The following is a 20,422-nucleotide window of genomic DNA, read 5'->3' as shown; positions in this document are numbered from 1 at the left end:
CATGTTAAGTTGGTTATGATGTTGAGTTGGTTATGATAAAGTAGAGTTACAGAAGAGACCACGTTCATAATATTTTCAAATTGTCTTCTCGAGGAGGCTACAAAACTTGCGGCAACTTGCCCGTGAGAAGATCATCGCAAAACAATAGCTAGGAGCTAGCCACGAGCTCGTGACCAACAATCAATTGAAACCTAATTTTGATCTCTCAAAGCACCAACGACCCAATATTTTCTCGGCCCTTTATGAGGCTTTACATTTGTGCCAAAGTTTATCATTGTTCGTATTCCCACTTTTCCAAGTTGTTGCTGCCCCTGGATCAGTAATTACATTTTTAAAAATATCAAAAAAATACTCTTTAAATCTCATTTGGACAGTGAAAGAGTTACACTATGTTTTGATGGGATGAGAGAAAGTTCATTATTAACCAAAGAGAATAAAAGGAAAAAAAAAAAGAAAAGAAAAGTAAAATATTTATGTTTTTCTTATTTGAAAGGGATGGAAGGTTCATTAACGTAATATGTGTTACCTTGTTTATGAGGAAAGGAATGAGAGAATGAAGATTAAATATATAAAGTTACAAAAATACTTTCACTTTTTAAAAAAGATAACATATATAGAGGACGGATGGGAACTGTAAAATTCTGTCAATATTGCATATAAAAGTTAGGATATAGAAGGTCTTAAAATAAACAATGCATATTCTTTGGATAAGTCCCTGTCATTGGAGGAAAAGAAGAAGCATAATATTAGAGTTATATGTCTGTCTTTTTGATCTTTTTGAGAATGCAAGCGGTAGAGTGCAAGCACATTGGACAGTGCATTGTGTGAAGAGCAACGACGCAAAGATAAAATGTCTAAATAGATGAGTTAATTTGAGAATTAATATTTTAAAACAAAGATAAAATTAAAATAAAATATTTTTGTGTCTCTTTTCTTGCACTTCAAATTGGAATATAAATTTTTTTAACTATTCATGAACATAGAAAGTTAAAGTTTATCCTTCTCTTTCCTTTTCCTCCTTAACTCACTCAATTCCAAACAAAAATTAAATTCTCTTTCTCCTTATTTATTCTCCTCTAATTCGGTCGTTGAATACGTCGTTGTTTGGAAGTATCTTTGTAGTGGCACCATCAATTCCAAGGTAACAAAATCAATAAACAAACAATAATTTAAAATTTTTTTAGAGAGACTTACATTCACCATGAACTCTAGGAGATCTGGGTAATGTTTTTACATACATCTATTTTCATGAAGTAGGAAAGAATAAATGATCATAATTTACTAAAATAAGCAATTTGTTTATTTAGCTATCAAACAAAAATATTTTAACAAAGTACAACTAGTTGCCAAGCTTTGGGATATAAAAAATCTAATTACTAACCCCCGTGATAACATAAATGCAATAACCAAAACTATTCAATCAGCTAAGATGATTTCTCTTTTTCTCAATTCAACTTTCAGACATGTTGAAAATATGAAAAAGAAAACAAAAAAATTATAATCTATTTTAACCTGCCAACCTACAATCAAACCTTATTTCATGAGTTGAACAAAATCCAAATGCAAGAGAATTAAAAGATCAAATAAATGAATTCACCATATTTTTATCCAAAATATTTAATAGGAACAAAAAAAATAACGTGACTTACTTCCCTTGAAAAGTCTTAAAATTTGCTCAGTTTTCTCCTACCTTACAACATTTGGGTTGGTCTTGATTTGTTTAGACACCCATGTGATGCATATGTTATAGTTGTTATTAGATCTGAAAATTAACAAAGATTGAACTAAACTAGAAAATCATTAAAAATTATTTTTAAATGCTCACTCAAAGGTTAACAGTAGTTTAAAAATTACTCTGTAGTTGCATATACATATGCAATGAAGGACCACATTAATATCTTTTATGTCATCTAAATACTTGGTAATGCAGTTTAGGTTGTCCGCAATGTGATATAATAATATATGATCTAGGCAGACAAGGGACCATATGTGATTGAGTCATTAGATGAGTCCAAATTAAATTTCTTTGAATGAAATATAGACAAATAGGTATGATTTGATAAAACCAGCTTCATGCCTAATATATTGAAAAAATGAAGAGTAATACAATGATATATTTGGGTAGATAGTTTCTCTCTTATAAAGGATCCAAATTTGTGAAGCTTAAGGTTGTAGTTTGGTTATACATAATATTTATATGCATCTTGTTAATATTAGGTGTTAGATTAAAAATTGACTCATCCATAGAACATTAGTTTGAGCAATTTGATATCTTATAAGATGGATGTAATTATTTTTATTTATATAGATTTATTATGTTGAATCATTTGATATTGTTATGTGATAGATTTAAAGTTTTCTTATATATGAATTTCTTATTAATTATTTTTATATAAAATTATTGGTATCATTGTAAATTTAAAAATTTTCTAATATAGTGTTGTTTGCTTTTATCTATACAATTATTTTCATATATGGATTGTATATGTGTTATATAGTGATTCAACCACTCACTGTATGTGTTTTTTTTTATTTTTAATTAGATATTAAAAATAGAAAAAAATACTTTTATTTTTTTATTACTTTTCTTTTGTATTTTTAATTTTTTATCAAAATTTTAAAATTAAAATAAAAATGTATAAATTTAAAGAATTATTCTAAATTTAATTATTAATTTTTTTATAAAAAATAATTTTAGTATATTAAAGTTTAATAATATAATTAAATTTTTATGATTTTTTTAATCTTGATCAACACTACACTTAAAGAATTGAGAGAGAAAAGATAGACAGAACGTCAGTTTTTATAGTAAAATAAAAAAATTTGAAAAATGACTCAAAACATGAAACTTAAGTGCTCCGTAATGAAATTTTAAGTGCTCAATTTTTTAGGAAATCCTCTATTCCGTCATACACTTTTTTTCACACTCTTTTTTCTGCTAAAGAGTGAGAAAAGATAGAGGAAAACGAAGATACTTTGAAAAAAAAATATAGTAAGTCAGTTTTTATGGTAAAATAGAAAACTTTGAGAAATGAGTCAAAAGATGAAACTTAAGTGCTCCGTAATGAAACTTTAAGTGCTCAATTTTTTAAGAAATTCTTTATTCGACTGCACACTTTCTTTCACACACTCTTTTCTACTGAAGAATGAGAAAAGATAGAGGAGAACTAAGATACTTTGAAAAAATATATAATATGTAAATTTTTATGATAAAATAGAAAACTTTGGGAAATGACTCAAAAGATGAAATTTAAGTGCTCCGTAATGAAACTTTAAGTGCTCAATTTTTTAGGAAATCCTCTATTCGGCCGCACACTTTTTTTCACACTCTCTTTTCTGCTGAAAAGTGAGAAAAGATAGAGGAGAACGAAGATACTTTGAAAAAAATATATAATAGGTAAGTTTTTGTGGTAAAATAGAAAACTTTGGGAAATGACTCAAAAGATGAAACTTAAGTGCTTCGTAATGAAACTTTAAGTGCTCAGTTTTTTAGGAAATCCTCTATTCAGCCGCACACTTTTTTTTTACACTCTCTTTTCTGTTGAAGAGTGAGAAAAGATAGAGAAGAACGAAGATACTTTGAAAAAAATATATAATATGTCAATTTTTATGATAAAATATAAAACTTTAGAAAATGGCTCAAAAGATGAAACTTAAGTGCTCCGTAATGAAACTTTAAGTGCTCAGTTTTTTAGGAAATCCTCTATTCGATCACACACTTTTTTCACACTCTTTCCTGTCCCCCGTCCACCGTCCTGATGCTGAGACACCTCAGACTAGATTACGGACTCCAACTTCAGGATTACTCCCTCCGACTCCTACCCTCTCTTCTGACGCTAGTAGAATCATCTTTTCCTCAGGTAATCTCTTTCTGTACCGACGTTCCACTGCGTCCGTTGGCGCGATCGCCTCGCGAGGCCACTACCGCAGCCGATGGAGTGATTGCATCGAACAGCCACGCACGCAACCAACTCGTGCGACCGCTTGGCACGGCCGTGCGGCTCACGCAACCAACGCTACGAGCTTGGCACAACCGGTAGCACGACCATGTGCCTTGCACGTCTGTTCGCATGGTCATTTTTGTTAGCATTGAGTGTAATGTAGAATTTGGGATATGCTTGGAGATGATGCAATATGAAAGAGGATGATTCCCTTGCCAGAGTAAAGAAAACAAAACAAGAACAGGAGTGGGTGATGGCCTAAGTTGGAGAGGTGCGGTTTTTGTAGACTAATGCAAAATCTAGGAAGTTTTGTTGTTGCCCTTCAATAATTCATAACAAGAGGACAATAGCACAAGTATAGAAGCCAATCAAGTGGACTTGAGAACATTTTATTGGTAGACCAAATATAATCGCATACAAATTTAACAATAGAGAAGTGAAAGATGTGCAATCATGATTCTATCGCACACAGTTTTATATTACATTGTAAAAAACTATTTCCGCCACTCAAATCCTGACCACACGGTCACACGACAATAATTTTATTATTGCATCAAGGCTACCCTTTTAAAATAACTATAACTCTTGTCAATAAAAATTAACAAATGTTATAGTTGAAAGCAAAAAATCAAATAGTAAATGTTAAAATACAACTAATATTATTTTACCATTGTAGCATAACACAATTTTAGTTTTCAACAAAGATATGCATTAGATTAAATACCTTTATAACATCCCAATGACAAAAGGCTTTGTAAATTATAAATAAAAGCCACTAAGTAAATTTCTAAACAAATCTTTAGCAACAAAAGTTGTAGTCGCACCTACAACAAAAAAGAAAGTACAATAAAATGATAAATTAGGCAATAACCATATGAATACTAACAATAACTTGGTAACTTAGAATAAATATTGAGATTTCATCTAACAAAAAAATCAAAGAATACTTCCCATGCCACCAAAACTTATAATAGATTGCATGGGTAAATCATATACCTCAGTCAAGCCAATTACTCCCAATAGAATTAAACTTAAAGACAACAATTTATCAAATATCATCTATTTGTCTTCATGAACCTCCATCAAAGCATTTTTCAAGAAAAAATTAATTTTGCATCCGTAAAGAAACCAAATGATATAAAGCACAACTACTCCTCTCCATGATTGTGAAATATATTTTGTAATAACGATTGACAAAATCGCAATTGATACAATCAGAAGAATACCTTTGTATAGTAGCATGAAAAAAAATTACTAGAATATCTTTAAAGGAAAATGTATGAATTAAGAAGACATAATAAACTATGTTGATTTATTAAAATGACAATCAAAGAACCCTTTTGTCTACTTAATAGAATAAATCATACTTGCAACAATACTGAAAATAAATTTTTTTTTAGCACCAACACTCTTGAATTGTAAGCATATTCTGATAATCTAAACACATCTTTCTCATTCATTTAGTGGTGTTGTTTGTTCTCATTGATGTCTCTTAAGTTTATTAATCACCCAAAAAAATTGAATTCTTAACAAATTATAGGTTCGGTTGTGTTCCTTGTTAAAAAAACTAATTACTAACCCAATGATAACATAAATGTAATAGCCAAAATTATTCAATTGACTCATCCATAGAACATTAGTTTGAACAATTTGATATCTTACAGTATGGATGTAATTTTTTTGTTTATATAGATTTATTATGTTGAATCATTTGATATTGTTATGTGATAGATCTAAAGTTTTCTTATATATGAATTTTTGGTTAATTATTTTTATATAAAATTGTTGGTATAATTATAAATTTAAAATTTTTTAATATAGTGTTGTTTGCTTTTATCTATACAATTATTTTCTTATATGAATTGTATAAGTGTTATATAGTGATTCAACCATCAACCACTCACTGTATGTGTTGATTGGAGATCATAGAATGTCTATTAGATTTCCTCACTTCAACATAGATAGAATTGTTATATTTCTTCCTTTACATCATAGAATGTCTATGTTTAAAGTCCTGTTTGAAGCAGAAGTTATCCAGCAGGAGATCTAATTATAGTATCAAAATCTTGTCTAATTTCATTGAATACAACAAAAACATATCCAAACATTCAAAAATCTATCAAAAACAAACTAAATCTTCAAACGATTAAACAAATTCAGAAAGCACAGATCACAGTTACAATTCCAGATAACATAGATCACAGTTACAATTCTTTCAAGTTAGAGCACCATTCTGTTGCATAATCTCTATAGTTTCATCTTTCCTGAAATATGGACAAACTTATGGTGAATCGCACCTTCAATTTCAAGGTAACAAAATCAATAAACAAAAAATAATTCAAAATTTTTTTGGAGAGACTTACATTCATGATGAGCTCTGGGAGATCTGGGTAATGTTTTTACATACATCTATTTTTATGAAATAGGAAAGAATAAATAATGGTCACAATTTACCAAAATAAGCAAGGTGTTTGTTTAGCTATCAAACAAAAATATTTTAACAAAGTACAACTAGTCACTAAGCTTTGGGATATAAAAAAAATTAATTACTAAACTCAGTGATAACATAAATGCAATAACCAAAACTATTCAATCAGTTAAGATTGTTTTTCTTTTTTTTCAATTTAATTTTAAGCATGTTGCAAAATATGAAAAAGAAAATAAAAAAAATTGTAATCTATTTTAACATGACAACCTACAAAAAAAATGGCGTGACTTGCTTCCCTTGAAAAGTCTCAAAATTTACTAAGTTTTCTCCTAACTTGCAATATCTAGGTTGGTCTTGATTTGTTTATAGACACCCATGTGATGCATATGTTATAGTTGTTATTAGATCTGAAGATTAACAATAAGATTGAACTAAATCAGAAAATCATTGAAAATTATTTTTAAATGCTCACTCAAAGGGAAACAGTAATTTAAACATTACTTTGTGGTTACATAACGTATGTAATGAAGGACCACATTAATATCTTTTATGTCGTCTAAATACTTGGTAATGCAGTTTAGGTTGTCCGCAATGTGATATAATTATATATGATCTAGGCAGGCATTATGAGAGACCATATGTGATTGAGTCATTAGATGAGTCTAAATTAAATTTCTTTGAGTGAAATAGAGACAAATAGGTATTATTTGATAAAACCAGCTTCATGCCTAATATATTCAAAAAATGAAGAGTAAATATAATAATATATTTGGGTAGATAGTTTCTCTCTTATAAATGATCAATACTTGTGAGGCTTAAAGTTGTGGTTTGGTTATACATGATATTTATATGCATTTTGTTAATATTGGGTGTTAGATTAAAAATTGACTCATCCATAGATCATTAGTTTGAACAATTTGATATCTTATAGGACGGATGCAATTTTTTTTGTTTATATAGATTTATTATGTTGAATCATTTGATATTGTTATATGATAGATCTAAAGTTTTCTTATATATGAATTTCTTGTTCATTATTTTTATATAAAATTGTTGGTATAATTGTAAATTTAAAAATTTTCTAATATAGTATTGTTTGCTTTTATCTATATAATTATTTTCTTACATAGATTGTATATGTGTTATATAGTGATTTTATCACTCACTGTTATATGTGTTGATTGGAGTTCATAGAAAGTCTATTAGATTTTTTTAGTTCAACATAGATAGAATTGTCATATTTCTTCCTTTCCATCACATTTGACACATTACTTTGACTGACAAAAAAAATATATTAGAATCATATTTAATGATCTTGTCCCAAACAAGTTTTATCCCACTAAATGGAAGTGGCTATATAGATTCTACATCATTGGACGTTATTCCTTACTATATTATCATCTATATTTACATAAATTTTATTTATTATTGTTAATAAGCATTTTTAGTCTTTTTTTCCTTGTTTAATTTATATATTTCTCATAATTTTATATCGTTAACTAGAAGATTTATTAATCGTCAAAGTATAAGTACATGCACATACTATTTTAATTAAGGTGACGACTTCACCTTTTGTTGCAATGTATGTACCATTTTAAATGTGCCAAACAACCAACGACATTAAGCAGACACTAAATAAAAGACTACAAATATTATAACAAAATAAACTTTTCTTTCACAAAATAATATTATTGAAAATTTATAAAGCTAAAAAAGGTTTTGTCTGTTAATAATCTTATACCTTTTTAATGCATAATGTTATATGCAAAGGAAGCAAGAGCTTAAAACATGGAAACTTAAGAATCAACTTAAAATTAAAAATCAAACTCAATTAGAAATAGAAATTTTTTAGTGCTTAATGTTCTAGTATAATAATAATGAATTACTCACCTGATTTAAAAATAATGAGTTTAAAATTATGATAATGGATCCATTAGAATTGGCTGAGGATAAGGATATGCTAGTGATTCCCATTTTTATCACTTGACCTTTTGCTCTCCAAATCTGCATGTTCAAAAGCATTAATGATTAATATTTTGATTAATAAAGCAAATGTAAAAATTAAGAAATCTAAATACAAAAAGAAGATAAAAAACTTAATGTTATAGGATTTTATTAATTATTTTAAGATATATATATATATATAGTCAAGTTGAAAATGAAAAACCTAAAGACAATAAAAAACAGAGTTCAATGTATAAAACTTTCGCCAATGCGAGGTTCTAAGAAAGGGTTAGACTTACACTATGTCTATCATACACAATTTTTTCTTACATTGTAAAAATTTATTTTCGTGACTTAAACCACACGGTCACGTGATAATAATTTTCTTGTTGCATCAAGGTTACCCTTTTAAAATAACTATGACTCTATCAATAAAAATTAACAAATGTTATAGTTAAAAGAAGAAATCAAATAGTAAATGTTAAAATATAATAAATATTATTTTACCTTTGTAGCATAACACAATATTAGTTTTCAACAAAGATATGCATAGAATTAAATACCTTTATAACGTCTCCAATGTCAAAAGGCTTTGTAAATTGTAAATAAAAGCCAAAGAGTAAATTTCTAAATAAGTCTTTGGCAACAAAAGTTATAGCCGCACCTACAACAAAAAAGAAAATATAATAAAATGATAAATTAGGCAACAATGACCATATGAATACTAACAATAACTTGGTAATTTAGAATAAATATTGAGATTTCATCTAACAAAAAAAATCAAAGTATATCTCTCATTCCACCAAAAGTTATAATAAATCATATACCTTAGTCAAGCCTTATAACTCCCAATACGATTAAGCTTAAAGACAACAATTTATCAAAAACCATCGTATTGTTTTCGTGAACCTCCATGAAAGCCTTTTTTTTTAAAAAAAAAAGGGTTTTGCATCGGTAACGAAACCAAATGATATAAAGCACAATTGCTCATCTTTATGATTGTGAAATATATTTTGTAATAACGATTGACATAATTGTGGTTGATACAATCAGAAGAATATATATATCTGTATAGTAGCATGAAAAAAATCACTAGAATATCTTTAAAGGCAAATGTATGAATTAAAAAGATATAATAAATTGTACTAATTTATTAGAATGACAATCAAAGAACTTTTTTTATCTATTTAACAGGATAAATCATACTAGCAAAAATATTGGAATTAGAACCCTTTTTCTTATCACCAACTCTCTTTAATTGTAAGCATATTATCATTCATTTAGTGGTGTTGTTTATTCTCATTGATATCTCTTAAGTTTATTAATCACCAACAAAAATTGACTTCTTAACAAATTATAAGTTTTGTTGTGTTCCTTATTTTAAAAAAATGAATTACTAACCCCAGTGATAACATAAATGCAATAATCAAAACTATTCAATCAGTTAAGATTATTTTTCCTTTTCTCAATTCAACTTTCTGGCATGTTGCAAAATATGAAAAATAAAATTTAAAAAAACATTGTAATCTATTTTAACTCGACAACCTATAATCAAGCCTTGATTTTAAGAGTTGAACAAAATCCAAATGCAAGAGAATCAAAAGATCAAATCAATAAATTCACTATATTTTTATCCAAAATATTAATAGGAACAAAAAAATGACGTGACTTGCTTCCCTTAAAAAGTTTCAAAATTTGCTCAGTTTTCTCCTAACTTGCAACATCTAAGTTGGTCTTGATTTGTTTAGACACCCATGTAATGCATATGTTATAGTTGTTATTAGATCTGAAGATTAATAAAGATCATACTAAATCAAAAAAATCATTGAAAATTATTTTTAAATGCTCACTCAAAGGGAAGTAGTAGTTTAAAAATGACTCTGTGGTTGCATATACGTATGCAATGAAGAACCACACAGGGATGGATCCAGAAATTAGAAGTGGACTGTGCTGACTTTAGGTATGGAAAGGGTGAATTAAATATCAAAATACAATGAATAAAGAAAAAAATTCATTAATTTTTCTTTGATACCAAATGGTAGACTACAAATATCTATGTAATTTTTTTAAAGTTAGATTAGAGCCCAAAATAGCCCAACCTTATGTAATTTTTTAAAAATTAGATTAAAGTTGAAAATAACTTATATTATGTAATCTTCGTCACCAAGAGAACAAATAGAATGAGAGAGGCTCAAACCTATGCTGTCTGGAAACTTGGAGACGGGAAACAGGAAAAGCAGAAACGGAAACGGGAATAGTTGAAGTTTCTGGTTTTTTGAAACGTCGAAGACCTACAATGTCGAAGACCTAAAGTTAAATAGCTTTAACTTTAATTTAGGAGGGGTTAATTAAATAAACCTAGTGTGGATGGGGTTTGATCAATCAAATCCTAATTCATTTAGGGTTAAGAGGTTTAGTGGGGTTAATTGGCTAGTGGATGGATTAATGACTTAACGGTTTAAACCCAAACCCATTAAGGAATCAATAAAAGCTATAATAACCTAAATATTCGCCCGATTCTCGCAGCCAGCCTCCCCTGTTTCGCTGACGCCATATCTGCTTCCCTCTTCTCCTCTTCCTCATCTTCTGCCGCCGCTGTAAAATACCAGAAAACTAAGGGTTTAGTTAACCTTTATGTGAGGGAGTTTAATTAGAATTAAACTTAAGATTTATTTGGGTTATGGGTTAAACCTGTTAACCCGGTTGGGAATCCGGTATTAAACAGTAGCCGCGATTCCTCTTTTCTTCTCGAGTTCGCGATCGCCTCTCTTCTATTCGTTTTCTTCCGATTGGCAGATGCGACCTCTCCTTCGCCCGATCGCGCTCCGACTGCAAGCAAAGAGGAAAGGCCGAAGGTGAGTTGCCGGCGGTCAAGAGCTTCGGCCGACGCGCTTGTATCTTGCCGAGGTGGGCTAGAATCGATCGGGTGGCGGCGGCGATATCGCGACAAGGAAGCTTGCGATTGGAGGGGAAGATCGGTAAGTCGATTTCTAGATGGATTCCCGATTTCGTTAGGATTTCTTGGATCTGTGAGTTCTTCAGATTTCTGAAGTTAGATTGGGTTCTTACACCGATTTCATTAGGATTTCTTCAGATTTCTGTGAGTTCGCCGCGAGGTTGAAGTTTCCATCTGGTTTCCACGGATGGAAACGCTTCCCAATGTTTCAAAAACGGGGACGTCCGTCGTTTACACGTTTCCAGACAGCAGAGGCGCAAACTCTCGACCGCAGGATAACTCATCGAGCTATGAGACATACGCGCTAGCCAACTGCGCCACTACCCCGTTCAAAAATATTCAAAATAAGTTAATGATAAATTATTATAAGACTCATAGGACTGGGCTACAACCCAGGATAACCCCTACTTAAATCCGTCTCTGGCACCACATTGATATCTTTTATGTCATCTAAATACTTTGTAATGCAATTTAGGTTGTCCGCAATATGATATAAATAATATATGATCTAGGCAGGCATTATGAGTAGTCATATGTGATTGAGTCATTAGATGAGTCCAAATTAAATTTCTTTGAGTGAAATATAGACAAATAGGTATAATTTGATAAAACTAGCTTCATGCCTAATATATTAAAAAAATAAAGAGTAAATACAATGATATATTTGGGTAGATAGTTTCTCTCTTATAAATGTTCAATACTTGTGAAGTTTAAAGTTGTGGTTTGGTTATATATGATATTTATATGTGTCTTGTTATTATTAGTTGTTAGATTAAAAATTGACTCGTCCATAGAACATTAGTTTGAGCAATTTGATATCTTATAGGATGGATGTAATTATTTTTGTTTATATAGAGTTATTATGTTGAATCATTTGATATTGTTATGTGATAGATCGATCAAGTTTTCTTTTATATAAATTTTCTATTAATTATTTTTATATAAAATTATTGGTATAATTGTAAATTTAAAATTTTTTTAATATAGTGTTGTTTTCTTTTATCTATGCAATTATTTTCTTATATAGATTGTATATGTGTTATATAGTGATTCAACCACTCGTTGTATGTGTTGATTGAAGATTATATAATGTCTATTAGATTTTCTCACTTTAACATAGATAGAATTGTCATATTTCTTCATTTACATCACATTTAACATATTACTTTAATTGACAAAAAAATATTGGAATCCTATTTAATGATTTTGTCCCAACTATATTACAATAACAATTAAGTTTTATTCCACTAAGCCACATCATTGGTCATTATTCTTACTAGATTATCATTTATAATTAAATAAATTTTATTTTATTATTGTTAATAAAGTATATCTTTTGTCTTTCTTTTTGTTGTTTAATGTATTTATTTATCATAATTTTAATCGCTAACTAGAAAATTTATTGATCTTCTAAGTATAAATACATGTATATACCATTTTAGCTAAGGTAATGACTTTACATTTTGCTGCAATATATGTATCATTTTAAATGTGTCAAACAACCAATGACATTAAGTAGGCACTAAATAAAAGATTACAAATATTATAACAAAATAAACTTTACTTTCACAAAATAATATTATTGAAAATATATAAACCTAAAAAAGGTTTTGTCTGTTAATAATCTTATACCTTTTTAATGCATAATGCTATATGTAAGAGGAAGCAAGAGTTTAAAAATGGAAACTTAAGAATCAACTTAAAATTAAAAATCAAATTCAATTAGAAATAATGATTTTCTAGTGCTTAATGTTCTAGCATAGCAATAATGAATTACTCACTTGATTAAAAAATAATGAGTTTGAAATTATAACAATGGGCCCATTTGAAATGATAAGAATGTACTAGTGATTCCCATTTTCCTTTTATTTCTACTAGCCCAACATGTATGTTCAAAAGCATTAATCATTAACATTTTAATTGATAAAGCAAATGTGAAAATGAAGAAATATAAATACAAAAAGAAGATGAAAAAACTTAGTGGTTTAGGGTTTTATTAATTGTTTTAAGATATATATATATAGTCAAGCTGAAAATGAAAAACCTAAAGACAATAAAAACGACACAGTCCAATGTATAAAACTCTCATCAATGTGAGAGTTCGGAGAAAGGGTTAGACCACACTATGTCTATCATACATAATTTTATCTTACATTGTAAAAAATTATTTTTACAACTCAAATCCAGACCACACGATCAGACGATAACAATTTTATTGTTGCATCACAACTACCCTTTTAAAACAACTATGACTCTATCAATAAAAATTAACAAATATTATAATTGAAAGCAGAAATCAAATAGTAAATGTTAAAATACAACAAATATTATTTTACCATTGTAGCATAACACAATATTAGTTTTCAACAAAGATATACATAGAATTAAATACCTTTATAACATCTCCAATGTCAAAAGACTTTGTAAATTGTAAATAAAAGCCAAAAGTAAATTTCTAAACAAGTCTTTGACAATAAAAATTATAGCTGCACTTATAACAAAAAAAAGTACAATAAAATGATAAATTAGGCAACAATGATTATATGAATACTAATAATAACTTGGTAACTTAGAATAAATATTGAGATTTCATCTAACAAAAAAAATCAAAGTATACCTACCATGCCACCAAAGTTATAATAGATGACACTGGTAAATCATATACCTCAGCAAAGCCTATTACTCCCAATACAATTAAGATTAAAGACAATAATTTATCAAATATATCATCCATTTGTCTTCATGAATCTCCATCAAAGTCTTTTTAAAAAAAAATTGATTTTGCATCGATAAATAAACCAAATGATATAAAGCACAACTGCTTCTCTTCCATGATTGTGAAATATATTTTTTAATAGCTAGGGGTGAGCAAAAATTTGATTAAATCAAATAAACCGATCGAACCAATCAAATTTAAAAATTTGGTTCAGTTATTTCAAAATTTCAGTTATTTTTTCTAAAAAAATCGATTAATTCGATTCAATTTTGATTTTAAAATTTCTTATTCGGTTAAATCGAATAAACTAAATAAATCAAATTAATTAAAATAAAAAATAATTTATAAATTTTAAGTAAGTAAACTTATAAATCTCTAACTAATTGATAAATTTTTTATAATATTTAAAAAATTCAGTTATTTCGATTAATTCGATTGAAAACTAAATTAATCGATATTTTATCGATTCGATTTGTTTGATTTTTATTTAAAAATTTGATCGGTTCAGTTAATTAAAAAAAATCAGTTCGATTTAGGATTGAGTATTCAGTTAAAACCGAACCGAACCGAATTAACAAAATCGACCAAATTAAATTTTTTTGAACTAACCGAACCGACCGAATTTTCAAATAAAAATCGAATAAATCGAACTGATAAAATATCAATTAATTCAATTTTCAACCAAATTAACCAAATAACCAAATTTTTAAATATTAATTTATAATTTATTTATAAGTTTACTTACCTAGAATTTATTTATTTTTTTATTCAATTTAATCGAATAAGAAATTTTAAAATCTTAAATCGAACCGAATTAATCAATTTTTTAGAAAAAATAACTAAAAATTTAAAATAACCGAATTAAAATTTTAAATTTGGTTGGTTCGATCGATTTATTCAGTTTAACTGAATTTTTGCTCACCCCTACTCCTCTCTCTTTCTCTCCCTCCTCCTAGACAAAACGTTATGAATCTGCAATTGTCCTTGGGGCATAGCTGAGTTGGTTACGACGGAGCAGACTTGCTGAAGTGGATAATAATTCGAATCTCGACGAAGCCGAGGTAATGCCCTCCTCTGTCGTGGTCAACTGCAGCTTCTCGATTTACCTTCTCACAGATGATCATGAGATCAACCATGTGAAACTGCTAAAGTAATGGATTCCACCTTTTACTAAAATTACAGACTTAGTAATTGCCGAATTGGCTAAGGCCATGACCGCAGTCATTCAATAGACTAGCCAACAAAATGCCACCCATTAACACGAACACCACAAACTATTATGAGCAGCATCTTATAAATACTCGATATATATTTCAGTCGAGAATTAAATCGCGAGGCTCTCCAAAATCCATCAACAATCCTGCCATTAGAAACAATTAATTGTGCAAATATCAATTCATACTCCGAATTACTTGACGTTTCAAAACACACGAATGATTATTCAGTACGGAATATATATATCGCAGTTGAATTCTGTCCTTGCATTAACCAATAGAACGCCCGCAGTTATCTCGAACCACATGTTAGTAAGCTTGAATGGGTCCAATTTAGCCCACTCGCTCTGACAAACTATTCAAACGATCAGTCACGTACCAACACGGGCCATCCTCATTCATAGCAATAGATTTACATAAACTCTTTAAATATAACTAAATTTATTGTGATAATCGATTTTGACTGACTTACACATTACTGTTTTTTTTGTTCCCTTCGATGGAGTTGGTCAGTGGACGACTTTGTCTTCTCAATTTATTAATCGTCACAAAACAAAAGTGGGAAAAAAAAAGGTTAGTAAATTAATTATTCTGAGAACGATTACTTAAAACCAGCCAGAGCTGGAAGCCTTTGCTCCTGGCAGACAATATTTTACATCTCTAAATTGTATGCCTTGGTCGACCCTCCATGGATGGCTGGTGTCGCAATGTTGGCGGTGACCTCAGCTACTCCGCCAGTGCTCTTGGTTCATCTGCAGGACCATTCATCTACTCCCAAGAACCAGGGCAATTCATCTATCAGGCGAGTTCTTCAAATATTGCTTCTGATTAGATCTTATGAGAGAGATCTGTTGATACTCTTTACCATTTACAGTTGTGGATCTTGGTTACAGTTTGATGAATGATCAATTTTGTTTATCTGTTACTTCTGCAGATCTCACAGAAAATGGAGCACCCAGGCTGGGAGGGCATCTTCCCTTGCAAGCAGATGAAGAACCAGCAACAAGGCGTGAAATTTCCAGCCGACCGCGACGAGGCAGCGATCATGAAGGCCATGTTGGCCGTCATGTCTTCCACCACCACGACCCCGTCGTCGTCCGCCGTATCTTCGCCGTCGACGATGTCTCACCCGGCCGGAGAAGTTTTCGGCGAGCAGAACAATTCAAGTATGCGAGCGTTTACGCCTTACAACCCTGTTTTGGCTCCCAAGCTCGAACTCAAAGAGATTAGTTTGAGCGGGCAAAAGATGATAAAGGGCTCGATCTGCTTCCTGAGAAGAATAAAGTGTGATCGAGAGCGAGAAGAAGGGATGAAGACGACGACATGGCCAGCGCCGGCGACGAGCAACCAGTTGCACCATGTGATATCGGAACGGAGACGTCGTGAGAAGCTCAACGACAGCTTCCACAGGCTCAGCATGGTTCTTCCTCCGGATTCCAAGGTACGATTAATATTTATCTGGTAAAATATTGCGATTCCTTTTCCATGATCTTCACACTCGACATGCATCTTCTTACAGAGGGATAAAGCTTCAGTGCTGATCAGTGCGAGGAACTACATGAAGACCCTGAGAGCCCAAATTATGGATCTCCAGGAGAAGAACAGAAAACTGGAAGCACATCTACCAATGGATGAGATGATGGCAGAAGGCAATTTCCAAGTCGAAGTCATGAAATTAGGTTCAGACGAACCACGCTCGCAGTTGGAGCAGATCCACATCAAGATCACAGTGAGAGTGGAATGCGACATTGTGAATCTAATCCTGCATGTTCTGGAGTGTCTCAGAGGGATGAGGATCGTGAGCATAGTTTCAGTAGATGCTCGTGCATACTCCCCCCAGATGCGAATCTCTGCAAGAGCAAATCTGAAGCTACAGATCAAGGTACGTGTATGTAACTAGTTTTGAAATTTCTCACTTTTAAATTTCAGAAAGAAATGGTTGACCATGGAAGAAATGGACTGGGTCTTTAAGAAGGGCTGTAGGATTAGCTCAGCCATGGCAATTGGCAAGTAGTTTCCATGAAAGCAACCACCTTCTCTTTGGCTAGTTTATATTTTCCTCTCTGACGTCTGAATTATATTTTTGACTGAATCTTGTTGTCTGATAATTCGATCGAGTCAATGTCAAAAACTGCCAAATGCATGAACTATAGTACTGCAACTTGCATGGCTGATGTAATGGACCACTCAAGGCCAATTTGGACCTTCCAAGAAGCTGCAAATTTATATATATAATAAGACCAATTAACAGTGAAGTAAACGGCACATTTCTACGAATGAGCTTTTGGTAGTTTTCTTTGTTCTAAGAAAAACAACTGCTGATCAATATAATTGTCATTTGGTGGCGCAGAGTTGCGACTGGAACGAGGCATTATTCCAGGAAGCCATGAACAGGGCGATTAATGGCGTTGCACCACCTGCTGAAGTCCTTTTGGCAGTCTAGATTTGTAAGATTTGTTTGTTTTTAACTGGAATTTGGATTAGAAAGAGAGGAGGAGGTGAAGATCATGTACAATAAACGTAGAGTAGAAAGAAACAGAGCTTAAGCTTATGGTTACTGTAGTTCCTGGGATTACTTTTTATTTTTGTGTCGGAATATATATATATATATATATATAGGGTTGGGAGCTCGGATCACGTCTGAATGTCTCTGCATTAAGAACAGTATCATTTTATAATTTTATTATTTATTTACTTGTTTTTTATTTATGATTAAATCATTTAGAAATTAAACTTTAGAATATAATAGTTGAATTATAATATTAAATAAAAAAATTAAAATGAAATAAATTTAGTTACTTGGAATGGAATGTGCAAGATAAGAGTGTGAGATAACAATTTGATATATCCCGTGAGCATTTAAATTTTTTTTTTTTATACTTAAGACTGTAATCTCAAATCCCTAAATCTTAAAAGTAAAATCTTAAATAGTTTAATCGTAAGTAAAAAATAAATAAAAATTAAAAAATATTTATAAAATTATATTGTTTCTATTTAAATTCTAACGTACGTTTGAAATTGATCCGGGCTCTCAAAAACTTACAACATATTGAATATATATATATATATATATATATATATATATACATGATTGATATCATGCGCGATGAGTTTACGCGACTCTGTGCGCGATAACTGACGTGGCGAGGAGTTTCACTGTTCATCCTCCACCGTGGTCGAAACGAAATCCCGAAATAAAATCCCGCCTCTCCCAAAATCGCACGGCCGATTCTCAATTTGAGCTTCCGCTGTGGTTGAAAAGGAAGCAGAGAATGATGCGACTGCAGCGGAGGTGAAGAACGAGAAGGGTGGTCCGGTTATGGAGAAGGTCTCGTCCTTCATGGGGGAGAGCAACTTCTTGTCGGATCTCAAGGAATCCGAGAGGAAGGCGCTGGTGGAGCTCAGAGCCGCCGTCGAGGAGGTCATCCTCAAGAACAAGCTATTTAGAGACGAGTCAGATCCGTCGGAGGGGAAGGAGAAGGTCCATGGAGAAGGGGGAAAACTAGAGGTCGTCGCTGCGTTCAGGCTCGAGGTTAGGTTTTGCCTCCGCCATCACTTCTGCCGCCAGAGAGATCATCGAAGCACACCGCCTTCGAAGACCTCGATGGTGGTGGCTCCACGTTGGTGCTTCTGAAGGTATGACTCTCAGCCTTCTCACGGAGGAACATCAACCTGACAAAGCTGGAGGGGATCAGAAGTCAAAGGACATGGATTGTTAGCTACTCATGAGGTTCATGCAATGGATGAAGTTGACTATGTTGACAACCAAGAAATGAAGACCTTAATCACACAAATATTGGAGAAAGCAAGACAGGGAACACTTATTGTACAAGATGTTCAAAGAATGTTTTTTGACTTGAATGATTAAACTGAAAGAATGTTCCTGTACAGCTTGTTCTAATGTATTCTTAGTACAATTACCCTTTTGTGAGTAAATGTTAAATTGACATCAAACTTTTGAGTTCAAGTTTGGTTTATTTTCGATATTGTTCATTGAATGATCAACAAAAACCAATTCTTAAATTGGGTTAATCTCCACCTCACTTGCAGCATGCCCTTCACCTGCTTGTATAAATGCCTGAACCACATTCTCCCTGAGCACAAACCACTCCCAATGAGTTCCCTGCACTCCAGCATGAACTGCTCGATGTGAGTTCCAAATTTAATAATGTTAACACTTTAATGATAACAAAACAGTTGAAAAACACGAGATGAAAAATCTAATAATGGAAATATCTTTAGCACAACAGTTGAATGATCAAATCACAAACTATAAACATCATACCAGTAGGGGGTTAATTGGTAAGAAAATCTTAGAACAATCAAATTTGACAACAGAAATTAAATAAGAATAAATAAATCACAGTGTCCGAAGACACCAATGAGTTCCTTAGACTCCCTCACTCATGTGGATATAAATTTTTTATTTTTCTAATATCAATTAATTCATCAGCCGGTTTTGGATAAAATCGGCTGATGGACTTACACACCTCGGAATGACATGATTCAAAAACATTTTTTGCTCCTCTTGCACTCTATAATGCGTATGTAACCTCAGAATGTATTGCGATACATCGTGTTGGAAGTATGAATTTTTTTCGCTCATGCTCGGCATGTGGATTGAAGTGGAAATTTTATTTTTAATTATACATAGATGATACTTGGTGTTCAAAGACACCAATGAGTTCCTTGGACTCCCTCAATCATGTAGATATAAAATTTTGAATTTTTTATTATAGAAAAAGCCATCAGCCTGTTTTGTCCAAAAGTGGCTGATGGACTTTAAGACCTCTAATGCACATGATCCGAACACCTTTTTTGCTCCTCTTGCACTCTATAATGTGTACATCAACTCAGAATGCATTGCGATACATCGTGTTGGAAGCAGGAATTTTTTTCGCTCGTGCTCGGCATGTGGATTGGGGTGAAAATTTTATTTTTAATTCTACATATATGATTCTTGATGTCTAAAGACACCAATGAGTTCCTTGGACTCCCTCAATCATGTAGATATAAAATTTTGAATTTTTTATTATAAAAAAAGCCATCAGCCTGTTTTGTCCAAAAGTGGCTGATGGACTTTAAGACCTCTAATGCACATGATCCGAACACCTTTTTTGCTCCTCTTGCACTCTATAATGTGTATATCAACTCAGAATACATTGCGATACATCGTGTTGGAAGCAGGAATTTTTTTCGCTCGTGCTCGGCATGTGGATTGGG

General features: G+C 31.3%; 1 protein-coding gene across 1 annotated transcript; it reads left to right on the top strand.

The window, feature by feature from the left end:
- Positions 1–15,855: 15,855 nt before the first annotated feature.
- LOC141822370 (putative transcription factor bHLH041) lies at positions 15,856–17,764 on the top strand. Its single transcript, XM_074709814.1, has 4 exons — positions 15,856–16,001; positions 16,134–16,640; positions 16,719–17,081; positions 17,550–17,764. The coding sequence occupies exons 1-4, from the start codon at positions 15,888–15,890 to the stop codon at positions 17,640–17,642; spliced, it is 1,077 nt and encodes a 358-aa protein (XP_074565915.1). The 5' UTR covers positions 15,856–15,887; the 3' UTR covers positions 17,643–17,764.
- Positions 17,765–20,422: the final 2,658 nt, after the last annotated feature.

This window comes from Curcuma longa, chromosome 2 (assembly GCF_044706935.1).
Source record: "Curcuma longa cultivar G26 ecotype Majalengka, Jawa Barat chromosome 2, ITB_CL_G26_1.1, whole genome shotgun sequence".
Taxonomy (NCBI): Eukaryota; Viridiplantae; Streptophyta; class Magnoliopsida; order Zingiberales; family Zingiberaceae; genus Curcuma; species Curcuma longa.
The sequence above is the reverse complement of the archived record's forward strand: the minus strand, read 5'-3'. Positions and strand labels throughout refer to the sequence as shown.

Excerpts from the sequence above, each read along its gene's own strand:
- LOC141822370 (XM_074709814.1), top strand. The coding sequence starts at position 15,888 with ATGGATGGCTGGTGTCGCAATGTTGGCGGTGACCTCAGCTACTCCGCC. Across the intron at positions 16,002-16,133 it reads CAGGGCAATTCATCTATCAG|ATCTCACAGAAAATGGAGCA; the intron begins GCGAGTTCTTCA and ends TTACTTCTGCAG. Across the intron at positions 17,082-17,549 it reads ATCTGAAGCTACAGATCAAG|AGTTGCGACTGGAACGAGGC; the intron begins GTACGTGTATGT and ends TTGGTGGCGCAG.